Source organism: Pipra filicauda, unplaced genomic scaffold, assembly GCF_003945595.2.
Source record: "Pipra filicauda isolate LSUMZ 115617 unplaced genomic scaffold, ASM394559v2 scaffold360_size730234_pilon, whole genome shotgun sequence".
In the NCBI taxonomy this organism is placed as follows: domain Eukaryota; kingdom Metazoa; phylum Chordata; class Aves; order Passeriformes; family Pipridae; genus Pipra; species Pipra filicauda.
Window position 1 is genome coordinate 653,509 of NW_024104488.1, and position 19,960 is coordinate 673,468.

The following is a 19,960-nucleotide window of genomic DNA, read 5'->3' on the forward strand; positions in this document are numbered from 1 at the left end:
TGGCTTAACTACTGACCATCCTGATCTCCTCAGGATCCAGGTTTTAAAAGCAGGTTTTGCTTAATTATTTTCATTATCTTAATACAAGTGTTGAGGTGACATCAGGTGCTAGATGTAACCTCGCTGGGGAGAACATGTTGGGAGAATGTTTTAATAGTGCACTGAGCTACTTCCTCCAAGCATTTAAAGACCAACATTGCACACCCATGTGTGTCAATGAAACACAGGCATCAGGAAATCAGCAGCCTTATAGATGGCCAGGTGGCTGCCAAGGTGTAATTGCTGGGAAAAGCAGTTTATGAACTACAGCCCAGGAAGCACAGGTACAACGGGTCTGTAGGAGCAGTGAAAATGAAGAGGAAGAAGAGGCAGCAGCAACAAGAACAAATGCTGTCCTTTTTCCCTCTCTGCTATTTGATATGACACTGCCTTGCCTGCACAGGGGACCATAACAGCTTCCTGTGGCTGTAGAATCACAGAATAGAACCAGAGAATCATTTAGGTTGGAAAACCCCTGTAAAACCATCAAGTCCAACCGTCCCCCAGCACTGCCAAGGCCACCAGTAACCCGTGTCCCCAGGTGCCACATCCACACACCTTTTAAATCCCTGCAGGGATGGGGACTCCACCACTGCCCTGGACAGCTGTGCCAGGGCTGGACAGCCCTTTCCTTGAAGAAATTTTCCCAATATCCAAGCTAAACCTCCCCTGGTGCAACTTATCATAGAATCATAGAATTGATTGGGTTGGAAAAGACCTCCGAGATCATCGAGTCCAACCCTTGGTCCAAATCCAGTCCATTTACTAGATCATGGCACTCAGTGCCACGTCCAATCTGCGTTTAAAAATCTCCAGGGATGGTGAATCCACCACCTCTCTGGGCAGCCCATTCCAATGCCTGATTACTCTCTCTGTAAAGAATTTTCTCCTGATATCCAACTTAAATTTCCCCTGGCGGAGCTTAAGCCCGTGCCCCCTTGTCCTATTGCTGAGTGCCTGAGAGAAGAGACCACCCCCCACCTGGCTAGAACTTCCCTTCAGGTAGTTATAGACGGTGATGAGGTCACCTCTGAGCCTCCTCTTCTCCAGGCTAAACAACCCCAGCTCCCTCAGCCTCTCCCCATAGGACTTATGCTCCAGTCCCTTCACCAGCCTCGTTGCTCTTCTCTGGACCTGCTCCAGCACCTCAATATCCTTCCTGAACTGAGGGGCCCAGAACTGAACTTGAGGCCATTTCCATGTTACCTGGGAGAAGAGACTAACCCCCACCTACTAAAACCTCCAAAAGGTATCTGTCAAGAGCAGTAAGGTCTCCCCTGAGCCTCCTTTGCTCCAGCCCAGGTCCCTGGGCTGCTCCTCCTGAGGTTTGTGCTCCAGCCCCTTCCCGGGTGGTGTTTATGGAGCACAGACAATCTGCACTGTGACAAGGGAAAGCACACATTTAATTCACTCCTCTGAAGGGGGTGCTCAGACAGGGCTGCTGAAATCACCCCTTGGCAGATGGGCCAGAGGAAGGGATCCAAACCTCTGGATCGCTCCAAGGAGCTCCAGTGCTCCCAGGGCATGGAGAGGGCAGGGGAGCTAATGGAACAAGCTGATCTCCATCTGATGGGGGAATAAGTGCCAATTAACACACACCATCAGCACTGTCAGAGACTAAAATGACCTTCTAGAAGGCTTGGTGTGGATGAGGGATTATTTTCTTTTTCACTCGGATGACACTTGTGTTTTAGGGAACTGAAGTTCCTTCTCATCTATTAAAATTCATTAGGATACAACGTACACACACACAAACCTACTCTCTCCTTGTTTCTAAACCTACAAGGAAGATAAAAGATGACATCAAAAAGGGATTATCAAAGCCGGCACACTTGGCATTTACCCTACATGATTTTTTTTCTCAGTGTAAAATTAATAAATACATGTAGATTGTGTTTGCAACAAGAAACTACAAAAAAAGGTGTGATTTTAGAATCGGGCACAATAATGATTGGTAGGTTTACTTTTATTAACAAACCTGAAATCTCTCAGTGCTCTCAATGATTTAAAATTAATAATTTAAGTGCTATATTTTTCAAGTAATGCTTTTCAGGTTCTTTTTAGCAATTTGGCCATGTGTCTGCAACAGGCCTGGGTCTGTGACAGACAAAAGTATTTACTGTTGCAAGTGGTGTGGCAGCTTTGTAGTTCAAAATATGTCACTTAGGTTTTACACTGAAAGAAAAAGCAAACCTGAACATTTTTTCACAGAGAGGTCTGAGATAAATTACAGGTCAGTTCAGCTTTGGAAGGTCCAGGTCTGAGGAGACTCTTCTTGCCCAGAATTTCTGAAGTGTCCAAGTCTTGTCGAATTTGGACTTCTCTGTGCTCAGCTGCAAATTACCACTGGGCCAAGCACGAGTTGCCAGTGTTTAGCAGAGCCAAAATCTTTTTTTTTTCCTTAAGACACTTTTTTTTCTTCTTTTACCAAAATACTTTAAAGCCATTCGCTAATTAATTACCTTCTTGTTTCACTGAATGTAATTGCCATGTGGCACACAAGTTGGTTGTGCTTTATGGAGGACAAGGGGAATGAAAACGATTAGGAAGCTGAAATACCAGTGGTAGTATTTAAAACTCCTGAATGATCTGCCTATACCCAGTGTTGAGTGAACTGCCACTGTGCACAAGAGCAAAGTATCCATTTCCCAGCAACTGCTGATTTCTGGGGGATGTTAAAGAAATGTCCTTCCTTTCAAGACACTCTTCTGGAGTGAACTGGCACTTACCACACAGAGGGGTAAACTCAGCTTGGCAATTCTTGGGCAAGAAAGGAAAAGCTCCAGTGCTTTCAATTGCCTGTGTCCTTGTCCAGGTGACAGGACCACTGCTGGGGGAGCTGCAGCAGAAGGTGGAGGAGGCCGAGCTGCTGAAGATGGAGCTGCAGATGCTGGAGACGGAGAGAGTGAGGCTGTCGCTGGTGGAAGAAAAGCTCATGGATGTTTTACAGCTTCTTCAACAGCTCCGAGACTTGGTATGACAAGAAAGCAGTTCTGAGACTTAAAACTGGGGTTTATAGTGTCCTTAGAACTGCTTTTTATAATGTCCTTCCCAAACTAAAAAGCATGTTCATCCCTTCTATTAAGAGCAAAATCCTTTACGCCTGGACATGTTCTTACATGTGTTTACCCTGGAAAGTGCCTGGTGATTGCAGAAAGCTAGGGCTGACTTTCTAAGAGAAGCCCCAATATCTCCTTGAAGCTGAATCTCAAGGCTTGTTACCCTCTATACAAATATTTAGAGGAAATGAGGAAAACAAAAAAGTGAGGAATCAAATTCTAACAGATTTATTTTTCCTTCTAGAACAGGACCTTTGTTTAACTGCATCCTAATGTAAGACTGAGTCAGTATTAAAGGGATAAAACCCTCTTTTATATATGAATAAGGTATTTTTTGAACAAAGTTTCTTATCCAATTAATAATCCAAACATGAACTTACCAAAACTGATGCAATAACACCTCAGAAGTACATGGCCAGTACAGCAGTTCAGCCCTTTAGAAGAGAAGTTTAAATCTCCTGCATGAGACTGATAATGGCTAAGGCTCACCCAAAGAGAGGAAAATTGGATAATCTGCAGGACACTGAGTATGTTGGGAGCTGCACTGCACAGGCACAAACTGATTCCTTGGATAATCAATTTTGAGCAGAGCTCTGCCCAGTCTGTGTGAGGTGAGAATGGTTCCTCAGACCATCACTTTACTTTGAGGTACATTAATATTCCACTGATGAATCCAAGGACCAAGTGCAATCCCTCATCATTTTGTCACTTCTTTAGCACTTGACATGGAAATTCTACTTTCATACTGCAAGTCTGACACGTGTGTCACTAAGAATCCAGTGAAGGATTAAACTAGTGAAGACTATGACTGGCAACAAGCATAATAACCTTTTGTGTCAGGCCTTCAACTTGTCATTCACTGGTCAGTTGTAATATTACAAATCATCTCTGCTCAGGGGGCAGCCCATCACACAACGTGCCCTATCTCAATGATAGCAGCACCCACTGCTAACCCCTGCTGGCAAGGTGCTGTGTGCTGCCAGCTCCCACAGCACCCCACAAGATGGTGCTGGCAGCCACCATGGTCACTCACAGCATCCCCTGGGGAGTTAACAAGAATCCCCTGCCCCTGATGGGATGTACTTCAGACAAAAGAAAGCTTATCCATCAGAACCTGTGGGTTTAGGTGTCACTTCCCCACCACATTCACCTTCATGTTTTGAATATCCCAAGCCCCTCCCTTGCAGCAGGAGGTGCCACAAGCACTGACTGTCCCGAGGGACACACAGCCCTGGTGGGACTGTTGAAGCTCCCCCTGTGCTGCAGAGCCCACGTGTGAGCCCAGCCCGACACAGAGTGCCCTGCAGTGTGCCCAGCTGCCCGGGCAGCCGAGCAGAGGGCACAGCACGGGTGGCAGTGAGCAGGGCCAGCGCTGCCTGTGCTGCAGGGCATGCAGCAGCTTTCTCCCAGAACTGCTCCCATCCATCTCCACTGCCTGGAGTTTGAACGGGAACACCGTCCCTGCAGATCCAGGCTCTAATGAAGCTGGTTGCCAACCCATCTCCCAGAAAGCACACAGCAGTGTCTCCACAGCACCTGAGGAGGGTCTGCTTTCCCAGGCACATGATGTAATGTCCCAACAGATTTCTTGTGTAAAACTACCACTGGAAAAGACCATCCAAATCCTAAGTAGTCTTTACGATGCTCTCACTTTGGTTAATATTTATTGAATCCCAGGGTGGCACTGCCCCTGACATACACAGCCTGGCTCCCAAGGGTCCGAGCAGCCCCTTTCTGCAGTGACACCACCGGGTCCATCCATTCTCATCCCACCCCAGGCCTGGCAGAGACTCAACAAGCCCTGCTTACATTTCTTGCCTTCTAGATTTCTTTAGACACAGCTCTGGAAAATTCTGTATTTTCCACTGAACAGTTGTTATTTCTCTTTTTGTACAACCATATGAATGAAGTGCAGCCCTCCACAAACTGCTATTATTTGAGCAGTGTCTAAGATAAAAATGCTTGAAAATAAAGCAAATATCAAGTCTTGTGTTACTCAGGACTCAGTTTCATTTTGATTCACTTTTCCAATGCAAATGCCCTGCACAGAGGTTTTGTTGCATACATGTAAACTGGTGTAGGACATATTTGTGCCATAACATTGTTTTGGTTTTTTACAGAACATCTCCAAGAGAGCCCTGGGGAAAATGTTGCTGAGCACTTTGGAATCCTGCCATACCCCTCAACCTGGTAAGCAAATAAATCATGTGTGAGGACCAAAAGGGTCCTTTTGGGAAAAATACCAGATAATACACTTATGAAGAAGAAAAAGATATTTCAAATACTGGGCTACAGGCTGGGGAGAATGAAGCACTATGCAAGGAGAGTACCTGTAGAAAGTGATGCTTTCTAGTCTGTGACACATTAAAAACATCCAGGGCACTTTTTTAGACAAATTTTAGGCAGAATTTTGCCTTAGGAGAGCAACTCAGTACCCCACTAATGTTTGTAGAGCTTCACTGATATGAGCAAGTGGAAAACATAACCAAGTATGTAAGGTAGCTATTTATGGGGTTTGCTGTCCCACTGTGTTGAATTCCTCTGCTGCCACACAAACCAGATACACAAATCAGAACAGTTCTGTACAGAAACCAGATCAAACCTGCACTCCTCTAATAATAACCTTTTGCATTCCTCTTATGAAGATTAAACTTGCAGACTCTGTCCCTTGACAGAGCTCTGTTGTGCCAGAGCTGCCTTTGCAGGAGCCACACAGGGATCACAGCCCCGAGGCGGAGGTTTGATTACTTTGTTCCTGTTAGCAGAACATTTGTACTTACCTTCAAGAAATTAACATCCTGTACCAAGAACATGGCTTGGAGGTGCTTTTAATAGGCAGGCAGGAGTTGAAGACAAGATTATAAAAGACCAGATAAGGCCTGGGGGGTTAGATTTGGAGAATTTTATTTACAGGGATTAGCAAACCCTCCTGGGTTTTTCAGTTTCAAAGCCATGTTGTTACTCCTGCCCAGAAATCCAGGGCACAGGTTGTGCTGTTCCAGCACAGAGAAAGCAAAGAAAAGAAGGCAAAGGACTCCAGGACACCAACACAGAGGGGAACTGAGCTATAGGTCTGATGCTCTCCTGGTGAGAACAGGAGACTGTTTGTATCCACAGCACACAATGTCCAGAAGATCCTGCTCCTTACCCTGCACAGGAACATGGACTCCAAGTGATGCTGCTGAAACAAAGCTCCCCCCTCTGGAACAGCAGCACAGCTCAGCTCCTAAACCTCCAAGCGTGGCTCTCTGCCCACTCTGCACCACCACTGCCACGAACAGCTCACCCTCTCTGCTTCCCTTGTCTGGCTCTGCACTTGACAGGAGTTAAGCAGCTCTCCTAAGTCTTTGTAATCAAACATCTTTCTTTGACCATCCAAATGGACGGTTGGAATGGCAGCTCTCAATTGTGACATGAAATAGTCTTTGTTCACACCATATAGGAGACCTCAGTGGGCAGAGTATGAAGCAAGAGAACTAGTAGAGAAAAGAGTCAAGCACAGTTTTGCTCTCATTTTTTAATGGACAGGAATTCATTATTTGGTAGCAAAATTTAGACATTTTATGACAATTACTTGAAATGTCACCTGTGAAGAAAAGAGCTTGTTACAATTGTGAAACTCAACTTTCTGTCTTTGTTCAAATAGTAATGTTTGCAATTTTCTCTTGAAAGGCAAAGCTCACCTATTTGAAGTCCTGGATACCCTTCAGCAGGAGCTGGCAGCCTGTGAACTCCTGCACCAGGAGCCTGTGGAGCAGGGGCAGAGCCCCCAGTCCCTGTCCAACGCCCTGGTGATCTCGTGCTGAGCCGCAGCACCAGCGACACTGCCCAGCCCAGCACCCCCTGGGCACCACACAGAGGGGGGACATTGGCCAGCTCAGCCACCCCACACTGCCCAAGAGCACCTGAGGGATCCGGCCCTGCATCCAAGCTGTGGTGCCCTGGGAAGGGCAGCACTTCCCCTGGGAAGAGCAGCAGTTCCTCGGCTGATTCCCAGCCCTGTCTTGGTGAGGGTTCAGTGCCCGTCTCCATGGAACCTCCCCATCCCTGGAGGTGGCTCTGGGACTGTCCTGATTCACCAAATAAAACACACTCACCTGACCACTGAGATTTCCAGCCCTGTGAGTTGGGCACAGTTTTTAGCTTCTGTGACAGCCTGTGTTATCCCTGGCAAGGAAACAGCTTCCTGAATGTACCAGTGACAGTGACTGTGTTACAAACACACACAGCAGTGGGGGCCAGTAGCACAAGTTTTAAGGGCTTTGTATTTCTGATTCAATTATTCACATTATTTAACTCTGAAGTCAGATTTGTTATTGCTCTGCTGAATTTTGTATTTGCAATTGCAGAGATGCCTTAGAAATCTGCAACAGTCTCTCCTGACAATAGTCAGACTTTACATAAAAAGTCAAATTTAACTGCTTGAAAAACGTCCAAAGCAATCTTGTTCCCAGGCTCTCAGGGAAAGGAAGGGTTGGAAAATTCCCTGTGCAACAGCTGTTGTTGTTGTGTTGGCAAAGACATGTGCGGGGCACAACTTGGTTCTCAAGTGTAATTTCTCTCAGTGCAACTGAACAGACACAAAGCCAGACCCCACATGCAGGAAAATTAGTGTCAAAAGCTGGGCCTAATCACAGTGCCACACAACGTTTTAACCGGCAATAAAATAATTCCTGGGGACAAAAGTACAAAAATAGCTTGATTTCAAGATGCTTTTGCTGTTTCGTTCAGGTGTCAAACACGGAAATTAAAGCAGCAGAGTTCCTAAATGATCCCACTGAATTTATGTCATTAAAGGATACACTGTAGATCATTTAAGAATGTGGAATGATTTGCCTGAGAGAATGCCAGCCAGGAAATAAAACCATTCAGCTGTGCCTGTATGATTTTCTCCCATGAAAATGGTTTTATACAGGAATAAGGTCCACAATGCAGTCTGGGGAATAAGAAGACTTCTATTCTTTCCCTTCAGAATACACTGTGTAGCTCACACACAACTCCATTAAAAATTGTGATACATCAGAGCCCTGTTGGCAACCAAAATTTGCATTATTTTCATTTTACAGGAGAAAAATAGATGTTTTGCAAACAATGAAACAAACTCTATTCACTGGGGTTTTACCTGGTTGGGTGTTTGTGGTTTGGGTGTTTTGTAGTTTAACAGAGGAAGAATTTAAGAATAGACGTATATTGTTAATGTACATTTTTCATAAAGATAAATTAGAGAGGACATACATACATAGAGCAATATTCACCCTGTAAGAAACTGTCTACTAATACTAAATATATTACTAACATAATACCAGAGCATCATATACTATTACTTAGTATATACTAAAGAATATGCTCATATTATACACTACAAAACCCAGCCCTGAATGTGCAGCAGATAACAACTGAGATGAGCAGAAGTTAACTCCCTGCTTGGGTTCATTTTCTAAAAAACCAGAAGTGTCAGTTTATGTTTTGTGCAGGTCTCAGGCTTTCCCAGGAATATTATATGAGTCCAAAGAGAGAAAATGCCAGGAGATCATGAAATCAGCAGGATCTGTGTGCACAGATGAGACACCTCAGGAGCAGGATTATAGTGGCTGTGGATACTCCTGTGCTACAGGACCCTTCCACCCTGGAATTTGCAGTATTTCCTGGATCCACTCTCCACACATGTGCATTTGTGTGATATACACTTATGCTCACCTTGAGATTGCTGTGCTCACTGTACACTTTTAGCACACTTTTTAGCATCATTTCACCACTGAGTTCCCACTTCACTCTCTAAAGCATTTCTATAAACCCAGACAATTAATGAAGTAATGCCCTGATGCCAAACTGGGGGGGCAGCAAGATGGGCTGAGTTAGTGCTGCCCAGCTTATCCAAGCACCCAAACTGGAACTGGAAACCAGAACATGTCACTGCAAACCTGAGCTGGTGTTGAGGGAGATGCAGTTGAGATAAAAGGAAGTTTTTGTGAATAAATAAACAGCATTTCACTGATGCAAGAAGCAGCAAAATCCTATCTTGCTAAGTTAGCTTCAAATCCTGTAAACACTATTATTTCTTTAAGAAATGCCTGTGTCAGAATAATTTGTGATACATCAGCATAAACCAATTAACTTTTCAGTGATAAAAGCTGATTATTTTAACTCCAAAAAGTAATTCATATGGACCAAATCAGACTTACACTTCTTCAGGATGGATCAAAAAACAGCCCTCAGCCAAATTCTTGCTGTAAGTCAGAGGCAATGCAAAGCACTTGAAAGACCTTACAATTGATTTTTTTCTTATATCTCTTACCTTCATGTTTTGCCCTGAGCCTGTCAGTAGTGTTGCTGAGGCTGCTAAATATTTCATACAACTCTCTATAAATATGTGATTTGAAATCAGTGGGACTGAGAAATTTCCAGCCCTACCTCAAAAGCAGGTGGGCTTCCACAGGGTGATGTACTGTGTGTACAGGGAACATCTACCCAGTTCGAACAGATTTGCTAAAAAAAAAAAATCCCTATATGGCAAAACCTGAAAAGATAAAGCACAATCGCAAACCTTCCTTTTAAAAATTACAAGCACAAATTCAGTGCTTGAAATCTCTGCAAACACTTTGGTTTATTGCGTGTTTACCAAATGGTAACAAACAGTCACTTTCTTGCATCTTGGCTTCTAAGTAAGGAAAAAACCATCCCAAGGAGAGTGCATGTGCTGTAAACCTGCAGCTTGGAAGGGTTCCTCAGGGTTTGCCTCTGGAAGGGTCCTGTACTGCTTTTGCAGTTAAAAAGCCAAGGGGCATCTACAAAAGGGCAAAAGCAACCTAATTATGTTGGCTTTGAGCCTCTCCGGCTGAACTCTGGCGTGATACCACAACTGAGATTTTATCCCTCCCCATCATGCTCATTCCTCATTTCAGTAGATTTTTTCCTCAAGAAAAAATCCAGCTTACAGAAAGGACAGTTTGTTTCATCCCAGTTGTGTCTGCTGGAGATTCTGTAATGGAATTTACCCCAGCAAAAAGTCATTCCTCATCACCTCTTCTATATGTCCTCTCCTGCAGAGCAATAAATCCCTCAGGCTGCCCAGTTTTGAAAGGCTGGTGTCCAGTCCTCCCCTAGATGAGCTGCCCGGGGTATTTTCAGTACCTTCACTCCTCCAGGTCTCAGGGGATGTGACTGCTCACAGGTCCCCTAAACCTGGCAGTCTATTCTCACAGAATTTACATTTCCTTATCCTTAACAGTTCAGCTCTAGGTCCCCACAAATTGGGGTCAAACTTGCTTTCCTACCAGTCACCATCTTCATTTATTAGTTTTCTATCAAAACTGCAAACTGGCCCTAAAAGGAAGCTGGGACATTTCCTCCACTGTCTCCACTATGTTTCCACAAAAGCTCTCTGATGTGACTTCACTCTCCATCTCCCTCCCCTCCCAGTACCCTCCTCACTTCCCCTTTGACTGTTTCCCACTGGGATAACCTCAGGCTCTGCACACCTTTTACATTTTTCAAGAGGAGTTTCCTCCTCCCATTATTTTTTACCTTATATGAGCTATTAACTATTATTACATTGAAGCCCACCTGTTCTATAAAGTTATTCAATAGTTACCCCATATATTTCCTTTGGGGCTCTCTCTGGAGTGTTTGGCAGTGACCACTCAGCACAGAGTAAATGGAAATAAATGGGACAGTCACTGAATAACTTCATATGTCAGGAGTCCCACTGCAGTGATGGAAGGCAGTTTGGGTTAAGAAGGGAACACTTAAACAGTGCTCCATAAAACAGAATTGCTTGCTATGAGCGAGTGACAATAAACTTTCCCAGCTTGTGTGTGACACTTTGCATTACCAGCCTAAGGGTCTCTCTCAGATTTATAATTTCATGGAGTTTAAGGAATTGAATCCTTTAGTATTTGCATTATCTTATTTTCTTAAGAATTTTATGTATGATTCCACAAACTATAAAACCAATAGAGTGTGTGTGACAGTTTGAGCCACATTAAAAATCTAAAATCCAACTTCCAAGCTTCCCCCACCCCTTCTCAACAATTTATCCTAACACCGGAGAGAAACTTTCAGGCCAGAGGCTTCTGTAGGGGAAGGGGGAAGTATATACATTTATTTACACAAATAAATACTATACAAACTAAAGGCAACTATATATATATATATATATTACATTGCTATCAGTCAGTCCTTTCAAGCCCCTCCTTTAACTTTAGTCCAGGAGCAGCCTTTAAGGCTGATGTGTAACACAGTCTTTTGCTGTGGGGGTGTTCTGGGCTCCTGAACACTCCCTCCTCACCAAGTTCCAGCAGTTGTTTGTTGTAGTCTCTCCTCCTCATGAAGTTTGAGAAGACAGCTTTGAGTCCTTGCTCCTCTGCTGCTGGTGATCTCTCCCTCTCGTGTCCCACCTCGCTCCGTAGGCTGCTGCAGTGCAGCTTATCAAGCGTCCACGGCCTGGAATCTTCATTCCCCGAAGTCAGTTTTTGGCTGTCTCCAGTCAGCTTCGGCAGCAGCTCCCGAGCTCTGGGCTCGGCTCCAATTTCTCCTGGGATTCTTCTCCCAAGCACCGAGCTGATTTATCAGCCCGTCCACTCGGCTCTGCTCAAGTGCTGAGCCTCAAAATCCACCCCCCACCAGCCTAAATGCAGTGGGGGAAAAGCCCCCTAGCCTTGGCCACAGGCACTCGGTTCAGTTCTGCACTGTCCCAAGCGTCCCACAGCTGCAGGGGGGGAAAGGAAGGCCTGGCCTCCTCCCTCTTACCTCAGGGGCTGTGAATCCCTTCCTTCACAGCACACACTCCAAATGCTGACTCTAACTCTAGCCAAAGGCTGAGCTGGGGGGTCGCAGGGCTCCCCTCTCCCCCTGGAGGGGAAGAGAGGGAGCCCAGCCACCCCCTGGCCTTGTCCACCTGCACACAGCAGACACCAACAGCAAAACAACCGAGACTGCCCTGCCAACAGCTTCTGGGGCTGTGATATGTGATTTTGAGCAGAAGCGAACGACATGGACAGTGATTGGCTCTCCAGGGAACACTGTCCTGGCACCCAAACACCTCTGAGCCCCTCGAACTCTCAAGGGGGCCAATTTCAAACTACGACAGTGTGTTTCGTAGTCTGAAATTCAATTTAAAACATCCTTATTTCCTTAATTACACTTTACTTTCAAGATACCAGGATTTGTAGAGTTCCTGTTTGGATTCTGTTTTACTTTTCTGTCTCTTCTTTTTACTTCAGGATGCCAAAACAGCTCAACTTTATTTTGTCCCCTCCACTTTTTCAAATTACCATTTTTCCTTGAGGCTGAAAGCATCAGACACCACAGTTGGACTGAGGAGCTCAGATTCTTAGAAGAGCTCAGCTTAGCAAGGCCAAACCTCCTTGTTCTACGCAGTTCACTCACTTCTTCACTGAGAAACAAACTTCCCTAAGCGAGACTCACTTCTTAAATGGCATTTTTTCCTAAATTGCTTGTATTTTTCTAAACTGTAGCTATTTCAGACCCTGTCTGAAGAACTGCCTGCTCCTAGACTTAATCCCCCATCTATTTCCAGACCGTATTAACAGTAGAACAAAAGAAGAGAATGAAAAGCCTCAGAGGAAATTCTAGAATTCCTGTCTGGCATTTCAGACCCAGTCACCAGCCAGACAGCAAATTCATGACCAGTTTTCCTCCTGCCAGTACAACCATATTTTTGTCTGATGGAACTCACAAAAGGGGAGCAAAGTAGGCAAAGGCCTGGTTAAATTTCCACGTCTGCCAAAACCTGGAGCACAGAATACAGACAGCTGCTTGAGTTAAATAATAGCCTAGGAAATAAAAAAGAGTGAACTCAGCATGAAAAGAAAACTCTGGGGAGACCTTGGAGCCCCTTCCAGTACCTAAAGGTCAGGGTTAGGATTAACATTAGGGTTAGGATTAGGGTTAGAATTAGGATTAGAGTTAGGGTTAGGGTTAGGGTTAGGGTTAGGGTTAGGGTTAGGAATAGAGTTAGGGTTAGGATTAGGGTTAGGGTTAGGGTTAGGGTTAGGGTTAGGGTTAGGGTTAGGATTAGGGTTAGGGTTAGGGTTAGGATTAGGGTTAGGGTTAGGGTGAGAGTTAGGGTTAGGGTTAGGGTTAGGGTTAGGGTTAGGGTTAGGGTTAGGGTTAGGGTTAGGGTTAGGGTTAGGGTTAGGGTTAGGGTTAGGGTTAGGGTTAGGGTTAGGGTGAGAGTTAGGGTTAGGGTTAGCTGCAGTAGAGCTGGAGAGGGACTTTGGACACAGGCCTGGAGTGACAGGACAAGCAGGGGTGTCTTTAAGATGAAAGAGAGTAGGATTAGATTGGATATTGGGAAGGAATTCTTGGCTGTGAGGGTGGGGAGGCCCTGACACAGGTTGCCCAGAGAAGTAGTGGCTGCCCCATCCCTGGAAGTACCACAGGTTGGATGGGGTTTGGGGCAACCTGGGCTAGTGGAAGGTGTCCCTGCCGATGGCAGGGGGTGGAATGGGATGATCATTAAGGTCTCTTCCCACCAAACCGTCCTGTGGTTCCCTGATTCTATGAATATAATCACTAGTCCTGTCCTGCTCAGTCACTGCAGCCTCTGAGCACTGTTCCTACTCAGGGTGTAACTTTGCTGCAGCCTCATCTCAGGGGGTCAGCAGCACAGGCTCTGCCCCCAGGCAGCTTTCCCTGCATGACAGTCGATGGGCTTCGACCCCTCAGAGTTCCCATGTTCCCTGGGATGGTTTGGAGGAATAGTGCTTTTGCAAACACAGAACAAATTACATTATAAACTACTGGTTTGTGACTCTGCCTCAAAGAACTATAACTTATCTTTGTCAAGGAGTAAACAAGGACTATAGGATGACATTGAAAAATTATCAGTATTCAAGTGGTTTCACCCACTTCCTCACTGCAGAGCAAAAAGGTCATTAGAGTCTTTGAGTGTTACAATTTGACATAATTTCTGTACTTCAGGGTTTTATTGTTTGATAGTTTGGTGTTTGCTGGTTATTTCTCATTGATTTTTTTCACAATTACAAGTGGAAAAAAGTTGTCTGACAAAGGTGAGATCTAGCCTTTTGTGAGGGATTTTCTACCTCTGAAGGTTGCCAAAAATTAGGGAAAAAAAAAGGGAGAATATATAGAGGGTGAGATGATTCATCATAAAAAACCATTTAGATAAAAAATGTTATTTTTAAATAAAGAATATGCAATGCCCATGGGAGGATCTTTGTTCTGTTTTTACATGAATTGTGGAAATCAAAGTCATTGCACAGGCAGTGCCAGCCCAGCACAGGCGGCAGCACAACTTGATCTCCTGTCAGGCACTGCAGCTCCCACCAGCACAGAGCAGCTCTGGGGACAACAGGAGGAGGCAGCTCGGCTGCTAATTACTCCTGAACAAACATCTGCCATGCCCAGGGCTCAGACACCACTGACTCATCCACCAAAGGATTGATAGTCACCCAAAAATGTCACCAGGCTTTGAGAGTCATTTGAAAGTCGCTCCCGAATGGGCTGAAATTTTCAATGTGCTCGTGTTCTGGGGCCTTCTCTGAGCCCTGGACCAGCACTATGGAGCACATCCTACTGCCATGGAAACCATTTCTAGGTCACCTTTACATAACAGTGCAGAGAAAACATCTCCTCACCAGCTCCACCACCACAGAACGCTCCTTTTGCACAAGGCTTGCAATAACCGCCTGAACACTGCCTGTCATTAAAGTGGCACAGACAAACAGACACCCTCTCTCCAGCACCAGGATGGGAACAAACATGCCAGGCAGGAGGGTTTGTCTCAGACTCTGCTGTTACATTTGAGGGAAGCAAAATGAGTGCCTGATCTTGTGCATTCATTTTGTAATTGGAGTGTAACAGCCTGGGTCCAACTGACTCAGCAGAGAACCCACCAGGAGGGAACACACAGTGGAGCTGCCTTTCCAGACCTGGCTGGAGCTGCACGGGAATAAATCTGACAGAACCAAGGATTCAAGTCACAAAATCAGATTTAAGGAGCTCTTGAACCGAACAACAATATATTGAGTAGAGACAGAAAAGTGACAGGAAGGATTTCAGATCCTGAAGTACAGAAATATTTCAGGACATAAGAAGTAAATAATTACATGAGTGATTCTTTTCTGGTCAGGAAGAAACAAAGAGTAACCAATGCAGGAAGAAGCTGAATTTTTGCAGCAGTTGTTAGTGAGCACTCTCACCTATTTATTTTGAGTATGGAATCACAATGTTTGGATCTGCAAAGGAAGTGTCTTTAGCAAGATTCTGTTTGGAAAGGGAAGAGAAAAAGAAAGACAACCAAAGTTTTCATACTACATTGATAAACCTAGAAATTCTAATTCTGTGGTGATAATTTTAACCACAATGAGTTGCTCTCAAGAACTAAAGTCTGAATTTATTCTGCAGGTCTTCAGCTTATGTGCAGGGCACTGTCCATCCCAAAGCCACAGGGCCTCCAGAAAGGGGTTATTTGTGGCTATCAGTTGTTTTCTTTTTTGGTAACTATGGGTTTGTGGTGTGGGTCCCCCCAGTTAAGAAGCAGAACAGTGTATCCAGCAACCATCATTTCATAAAAGGAAATTGTTGCAAGTCATGGTAGACTGACCTCACCCGTCCTTTTATTTCAGACTGTACAAGTCACTCCCAAACTCTTGAGAGCTGGCCACGACAAAGATCACAAGCAATTGAAAAGTACAGGAGGAGGGGGAAAAAATATGGCTGAGATTCTGAAATAAATCATATCTGACAATTCTACAGAAAAGATTCTACTGACAAGAATTGTACAAGAAAAAGCTCTCTAGAATATGTAGGAGAAATCTCAATCCCTGCATTACCAGAAATTCCACCTTGGGCAGAACACCTTTTTAAGTTCACTTAAACTGTTCCACTTCAACTGAATCCCATTGTGAGGTGGAAAAAAACCCAATGTCATGAGAATCCTAACCTGTTTTATGATGTAGAGGCCTTTAAAATTTAAAGAATTAATAATACAAAAACCTTGGTGTTCTTTATTCTTTTGTTCATGCAAGAGAACAGCAACTCCGGTCTTACTAATCTATTCACACTTTTAAAGCAAAAAGGAGCTTAGAACTAAAAAGTAGTAAGACCTTTTAAAGCCATTTCAAATCTTACAAGACATTTGACATTGCCTTATAGGCAGAAACAGACTTATTAAGAGAAATCACCATATAGGTCCCCAAACTACTGCTACTAAAAATGGAAGAACTAATTCCAGCACTTTGTGTGAAATCTTTGGAAATTCCTTTTTACAGATTCACCTCATTCCTGCACAGAGGAATGAATTCTGTAAATAGTTTTAAAGCTGCATTTGCTGTTGAATGATAACATTATGAAGACCTGGCCATAATTTCTGCTGAAAATAAGCAGTTGGACATCTCTGAAGGACGATGGAATTGGAGTTTACGCTTTGACTGGCTCATAAATTGTCACACAAGCAAATAGCAAATATGTCACATTTTCCTTTCTTTCTTCCCTGTCACTCCTTCTCCAGCCATTGCCACATCAAAATTTCCATACAAATTATAGCAGTTATGGACACAGGAATGCTGATAAATCACTTCATGGCCCTACTACAACCATGTTACAGTGCTATATAGACCCTAAAAATGTCCTTGGAAGCATTTTGCACAATTATGAGAAGAGAGATGACCCATAATAGACAAGTCATTCAGATTCCAGTTTAATTCTTCATAGTAATAAATGGATAAAAAGGATTCAGAAAACATCCTTAACAGTTGGTATCTTGTGTTCACCCCACCACCACCATTATGAAACACAAGGTAATATTGCTGCTCAAACAATTTGAGCACTGCATGTGTATATTTGTTCTGTTTAACCTGCCAGTTGATGACAAATTCCACAGCTATATCTGGAGCACTTAGTTACCCACTGACTCTACCCTTCCTCAGTCCCCTGTGCTCCAGGATTCACTGGTTCCTGTGACTTCCTCCTTTGCATTGGGGGAATAAATGGTTGTGTGCCTGGCAGAATGCAGATAAGGGATACTTCCCAGCAAACAGCTTCTACGTGTCCTGATCCAGGGCATCTGCCTGTGCCTCTCCATTCCCTGCTCAGTTCCACAACTCCCATTTGCCTTCGTGCCCCTCAGCGCATGTGGGGTTCAGCAGGAACCAACTCCTGAAACTCCCACCATCCTTAGAACAGGTGACTTGGGAAATCAGCTCCTCATGAGCGAGCTCTCCCTAACTGTGTTTTACTGGTCCATAGTCACTTATTTCTTTGAATTAAATAAAAATTGGATGTGCAAGAACAAGAGAACATTGCTCCCCATACCATGTGCAGAAACTGTATCTGGTAGGCATAAGAACCAAGAGATTTGAATGTGAAAAGTCAACGCCAGATGAAGAGAACAAGCCCGTGCCTTTTCTTGGTACACTGGTGGCACTGACACATCCCAAATTCCCAGAACTCTGTCACCAGGTCAGTCACATCACACCAAGTGTCTTGGAGCTTTGAGAATCCTGGTGAGAGGCACCAGGTGAACTGATGCCTGTAAAAGCTTGTTGAACTGTTCTTTTTGCTACTCATCCAGAGCAAGTCTTACCTATGCATAAATTCAAACTCTGATTTGGCCTGTCCTGAGCTCTGCTGGGAACACTGCAAAGTCTTCCCCGTGTGTCAGCTGTGCCCAGGGCACTCAAAAATCCCAGGGGAGTTCTTTAGGTCACAGCAATTCTCCAGGGCTGCTTTTGGCTGAGGTGCTGAATGTTTATCCCTCTAAATATCTCAGGGGAAAATGGATAAGAACTCAAGGATTAGCAGTTCCCACCTGACATCCTCGGTGCAGAAGAATTAGTCCCTTCTAACTTTGGGGTCATCCCAATTCAGGGGCAGCAGATAGCCAGGACACCTTAAGAGTTGTCTCAGTTTGTGTGAAAAGGGTATGATTTGTTTGCAGTTTAAGAAAAAAATCTGGCTTGAATAATTAGGAGGGGAAAATTTGATTTCTGTGCAGAAAATTAAAAAAAAAAAAAAAGGAAAAAACAGTGTTATCAGACAACAGAGGAGAAAGTGATGTCACCATTTCAACAGACCTGACACCACTGATGGATGTGGTCAGGACACCTCTGGTACAACTCTGCCCTCCAGAAAGGGACAAAGAGCCAGCAGGTGAAGTCCCCACAGTGGCAGAGGGAAGAGGGGATGATCTATCAGTCCCTTCTCACAGCTGGAAAAAGGACAAACTCAGCAAGCAGAACAAGAATATTCCAGTGAAATACTGTGGCCAGAAAAGTGCACTTGTTTAAACTGGACTTTGCTGACATGTGTTGCTCCGTGGGCTGTGCAGCCCAGCCAGCACCCCAGGGGTGTGTGCTCTCCCAGGAGCTGGGGGTGGAATGTGACTGAGGAGGGACTGAACTCTGGCCCCTCATCTCACCATGAACCCCCTGCCCACTGCTCTGCTGACCTGCTGGGCTCCCCTCAGCCTTCCCTGCTGGAGCTGCTCCACTTTGCACAAACAATTGCACGTTATGCAGAGCAAGGAATTAATTCTATCCTAAATGAAAGCCTTGACCAAAGGGGCATCCACCTCAGCTTTACATACAGCCTTTGGGGTAAACCAGTTTAAATAAGCTTTCTGAATAAAGGATAAGTTCTCTAAATAGGATCAAAACAAATCTGAAATAATCAGATACTCAAAATGATGTTCCCATTGTTTCCAATATTTTAGATACTTCTGGGTTTGAGACAGATGTCAGTCTTTTTATGTCAACACACACATCCCTACGCCAAAGCATTCAAAAAATTAAAAACTAGAACTCCAAAAGTAGCAAAAGGGAGTAAAACCTTCCCTTTCCTTTGCTACTTTACCTAAAATGGTCTTGTAAAAAAGTAGCAAAAATGTTTCAGAGGGTGTTGTTTGGGAAAATAGTTCTTAAATACGTTAAACAAAAAGTCAAGTAAGTCACTAAAGAAGCTAGTGAGAGAAAAAAAAAAGAAGTGTACGAGGAGAACCTTGTATTTCTCCACCTAAACAATGTGGTTTTGAATGAAAAACTTAATGCAGAAATAAAGGTTAGTAAAAATATTCCAGAGAATTTTCATATTAGACTAGTAAATATAAATTTCTATTTCCCCTGCTTCACAATCTAATCCAACACAGTATTTCTTCTCTACGTACTGTCTGTGCTACAATGTTATCATGGCTTTGAAATTGTCCTCCTCCAGGCTGAACTTTCTTTCTACTTTCTGCAGTTTTACCCCAGGACCTGGGAATTAATTTTACCTTTGTTTCCTTTTTTACTTAGCTCGTTATGCATGAAGAAAAATCACCTCTAGCCTGAAAACAACAGTATGTCAAGTATTTAAAGAGCTGAAAGGAACTTGCTCGAGGCTTGCAACATCAGCACTGGTGGTTTAAGGCTGTGAAAGCCCTGAGCCCTTGCCACAGATTTTTGACTGAAGAGATGGGTGATATGTTGCTTTTTTTAATGACAGGTATTACCAAAGTCAAAGTGTGGGGGACAATTCATTTTGTTTGCCTTTCAGACAGATGATATTTTTCCTGCCCATATTCTCTGCAGTTACTCCAGCAGTCTGAGACAGTCTGGTGGGTAGAATATCAAAAGTCAGAACATTAATACCTCATTCAAAAGTCCAGTGCAGAACACCCCCTGCTCAGAGAGCTCTGCTGCCTGGACTCAGCTCAATGCCAGTGACATCACTTACCACACTGCCTCAATAATCTGCTTTTCTCTTCCTCTAAGAAGCTGCTGGGACACTCCCAACCCTACATGGCATCCCAGCTCCCACAGCATCCAGGCTGCAGCACTGGCCAAGCCAATCAACCCTTCCCATTCGAGGAGAGGAACTGCATCCAGGCTTTAAAACACTAC

At 44.2% G+C, this 19,960-nt stretch overlaps 1 protein-coding gene across 1 annotated transcript in view; it reads left to right on the plus strand.

The window, feature by feature from the left end:
* Positions 1-7,981, plus strand: part of EFCC1 (EF-hand and coiled-coil domain containing 1) — a 53,461-nt gene extending 45,480 nt beyond the window's left edge. Inside the window, exons 6-8 of the mRNA XM_027748504.2 lie at positions 2,855-3,013; positions 5,219-5,288; positions 6,771-7,981. Coding sequence (XP_027604305.1) covers positions 2,855-3,013; positions 5,219-5,288; positions 6,771-6,904 — 363 coding nt within the window. The 3' untranslated portion in view covers positions 6,905-7,981. The remainder of the gene's footprint in view (positions 1-2,854; positions 3,014-5,218; positions 5,289-6,770) is intronic.
* The last annotated feature ends 11,979 nt before the right edge of the window (positions 7,982-19,960 follow it).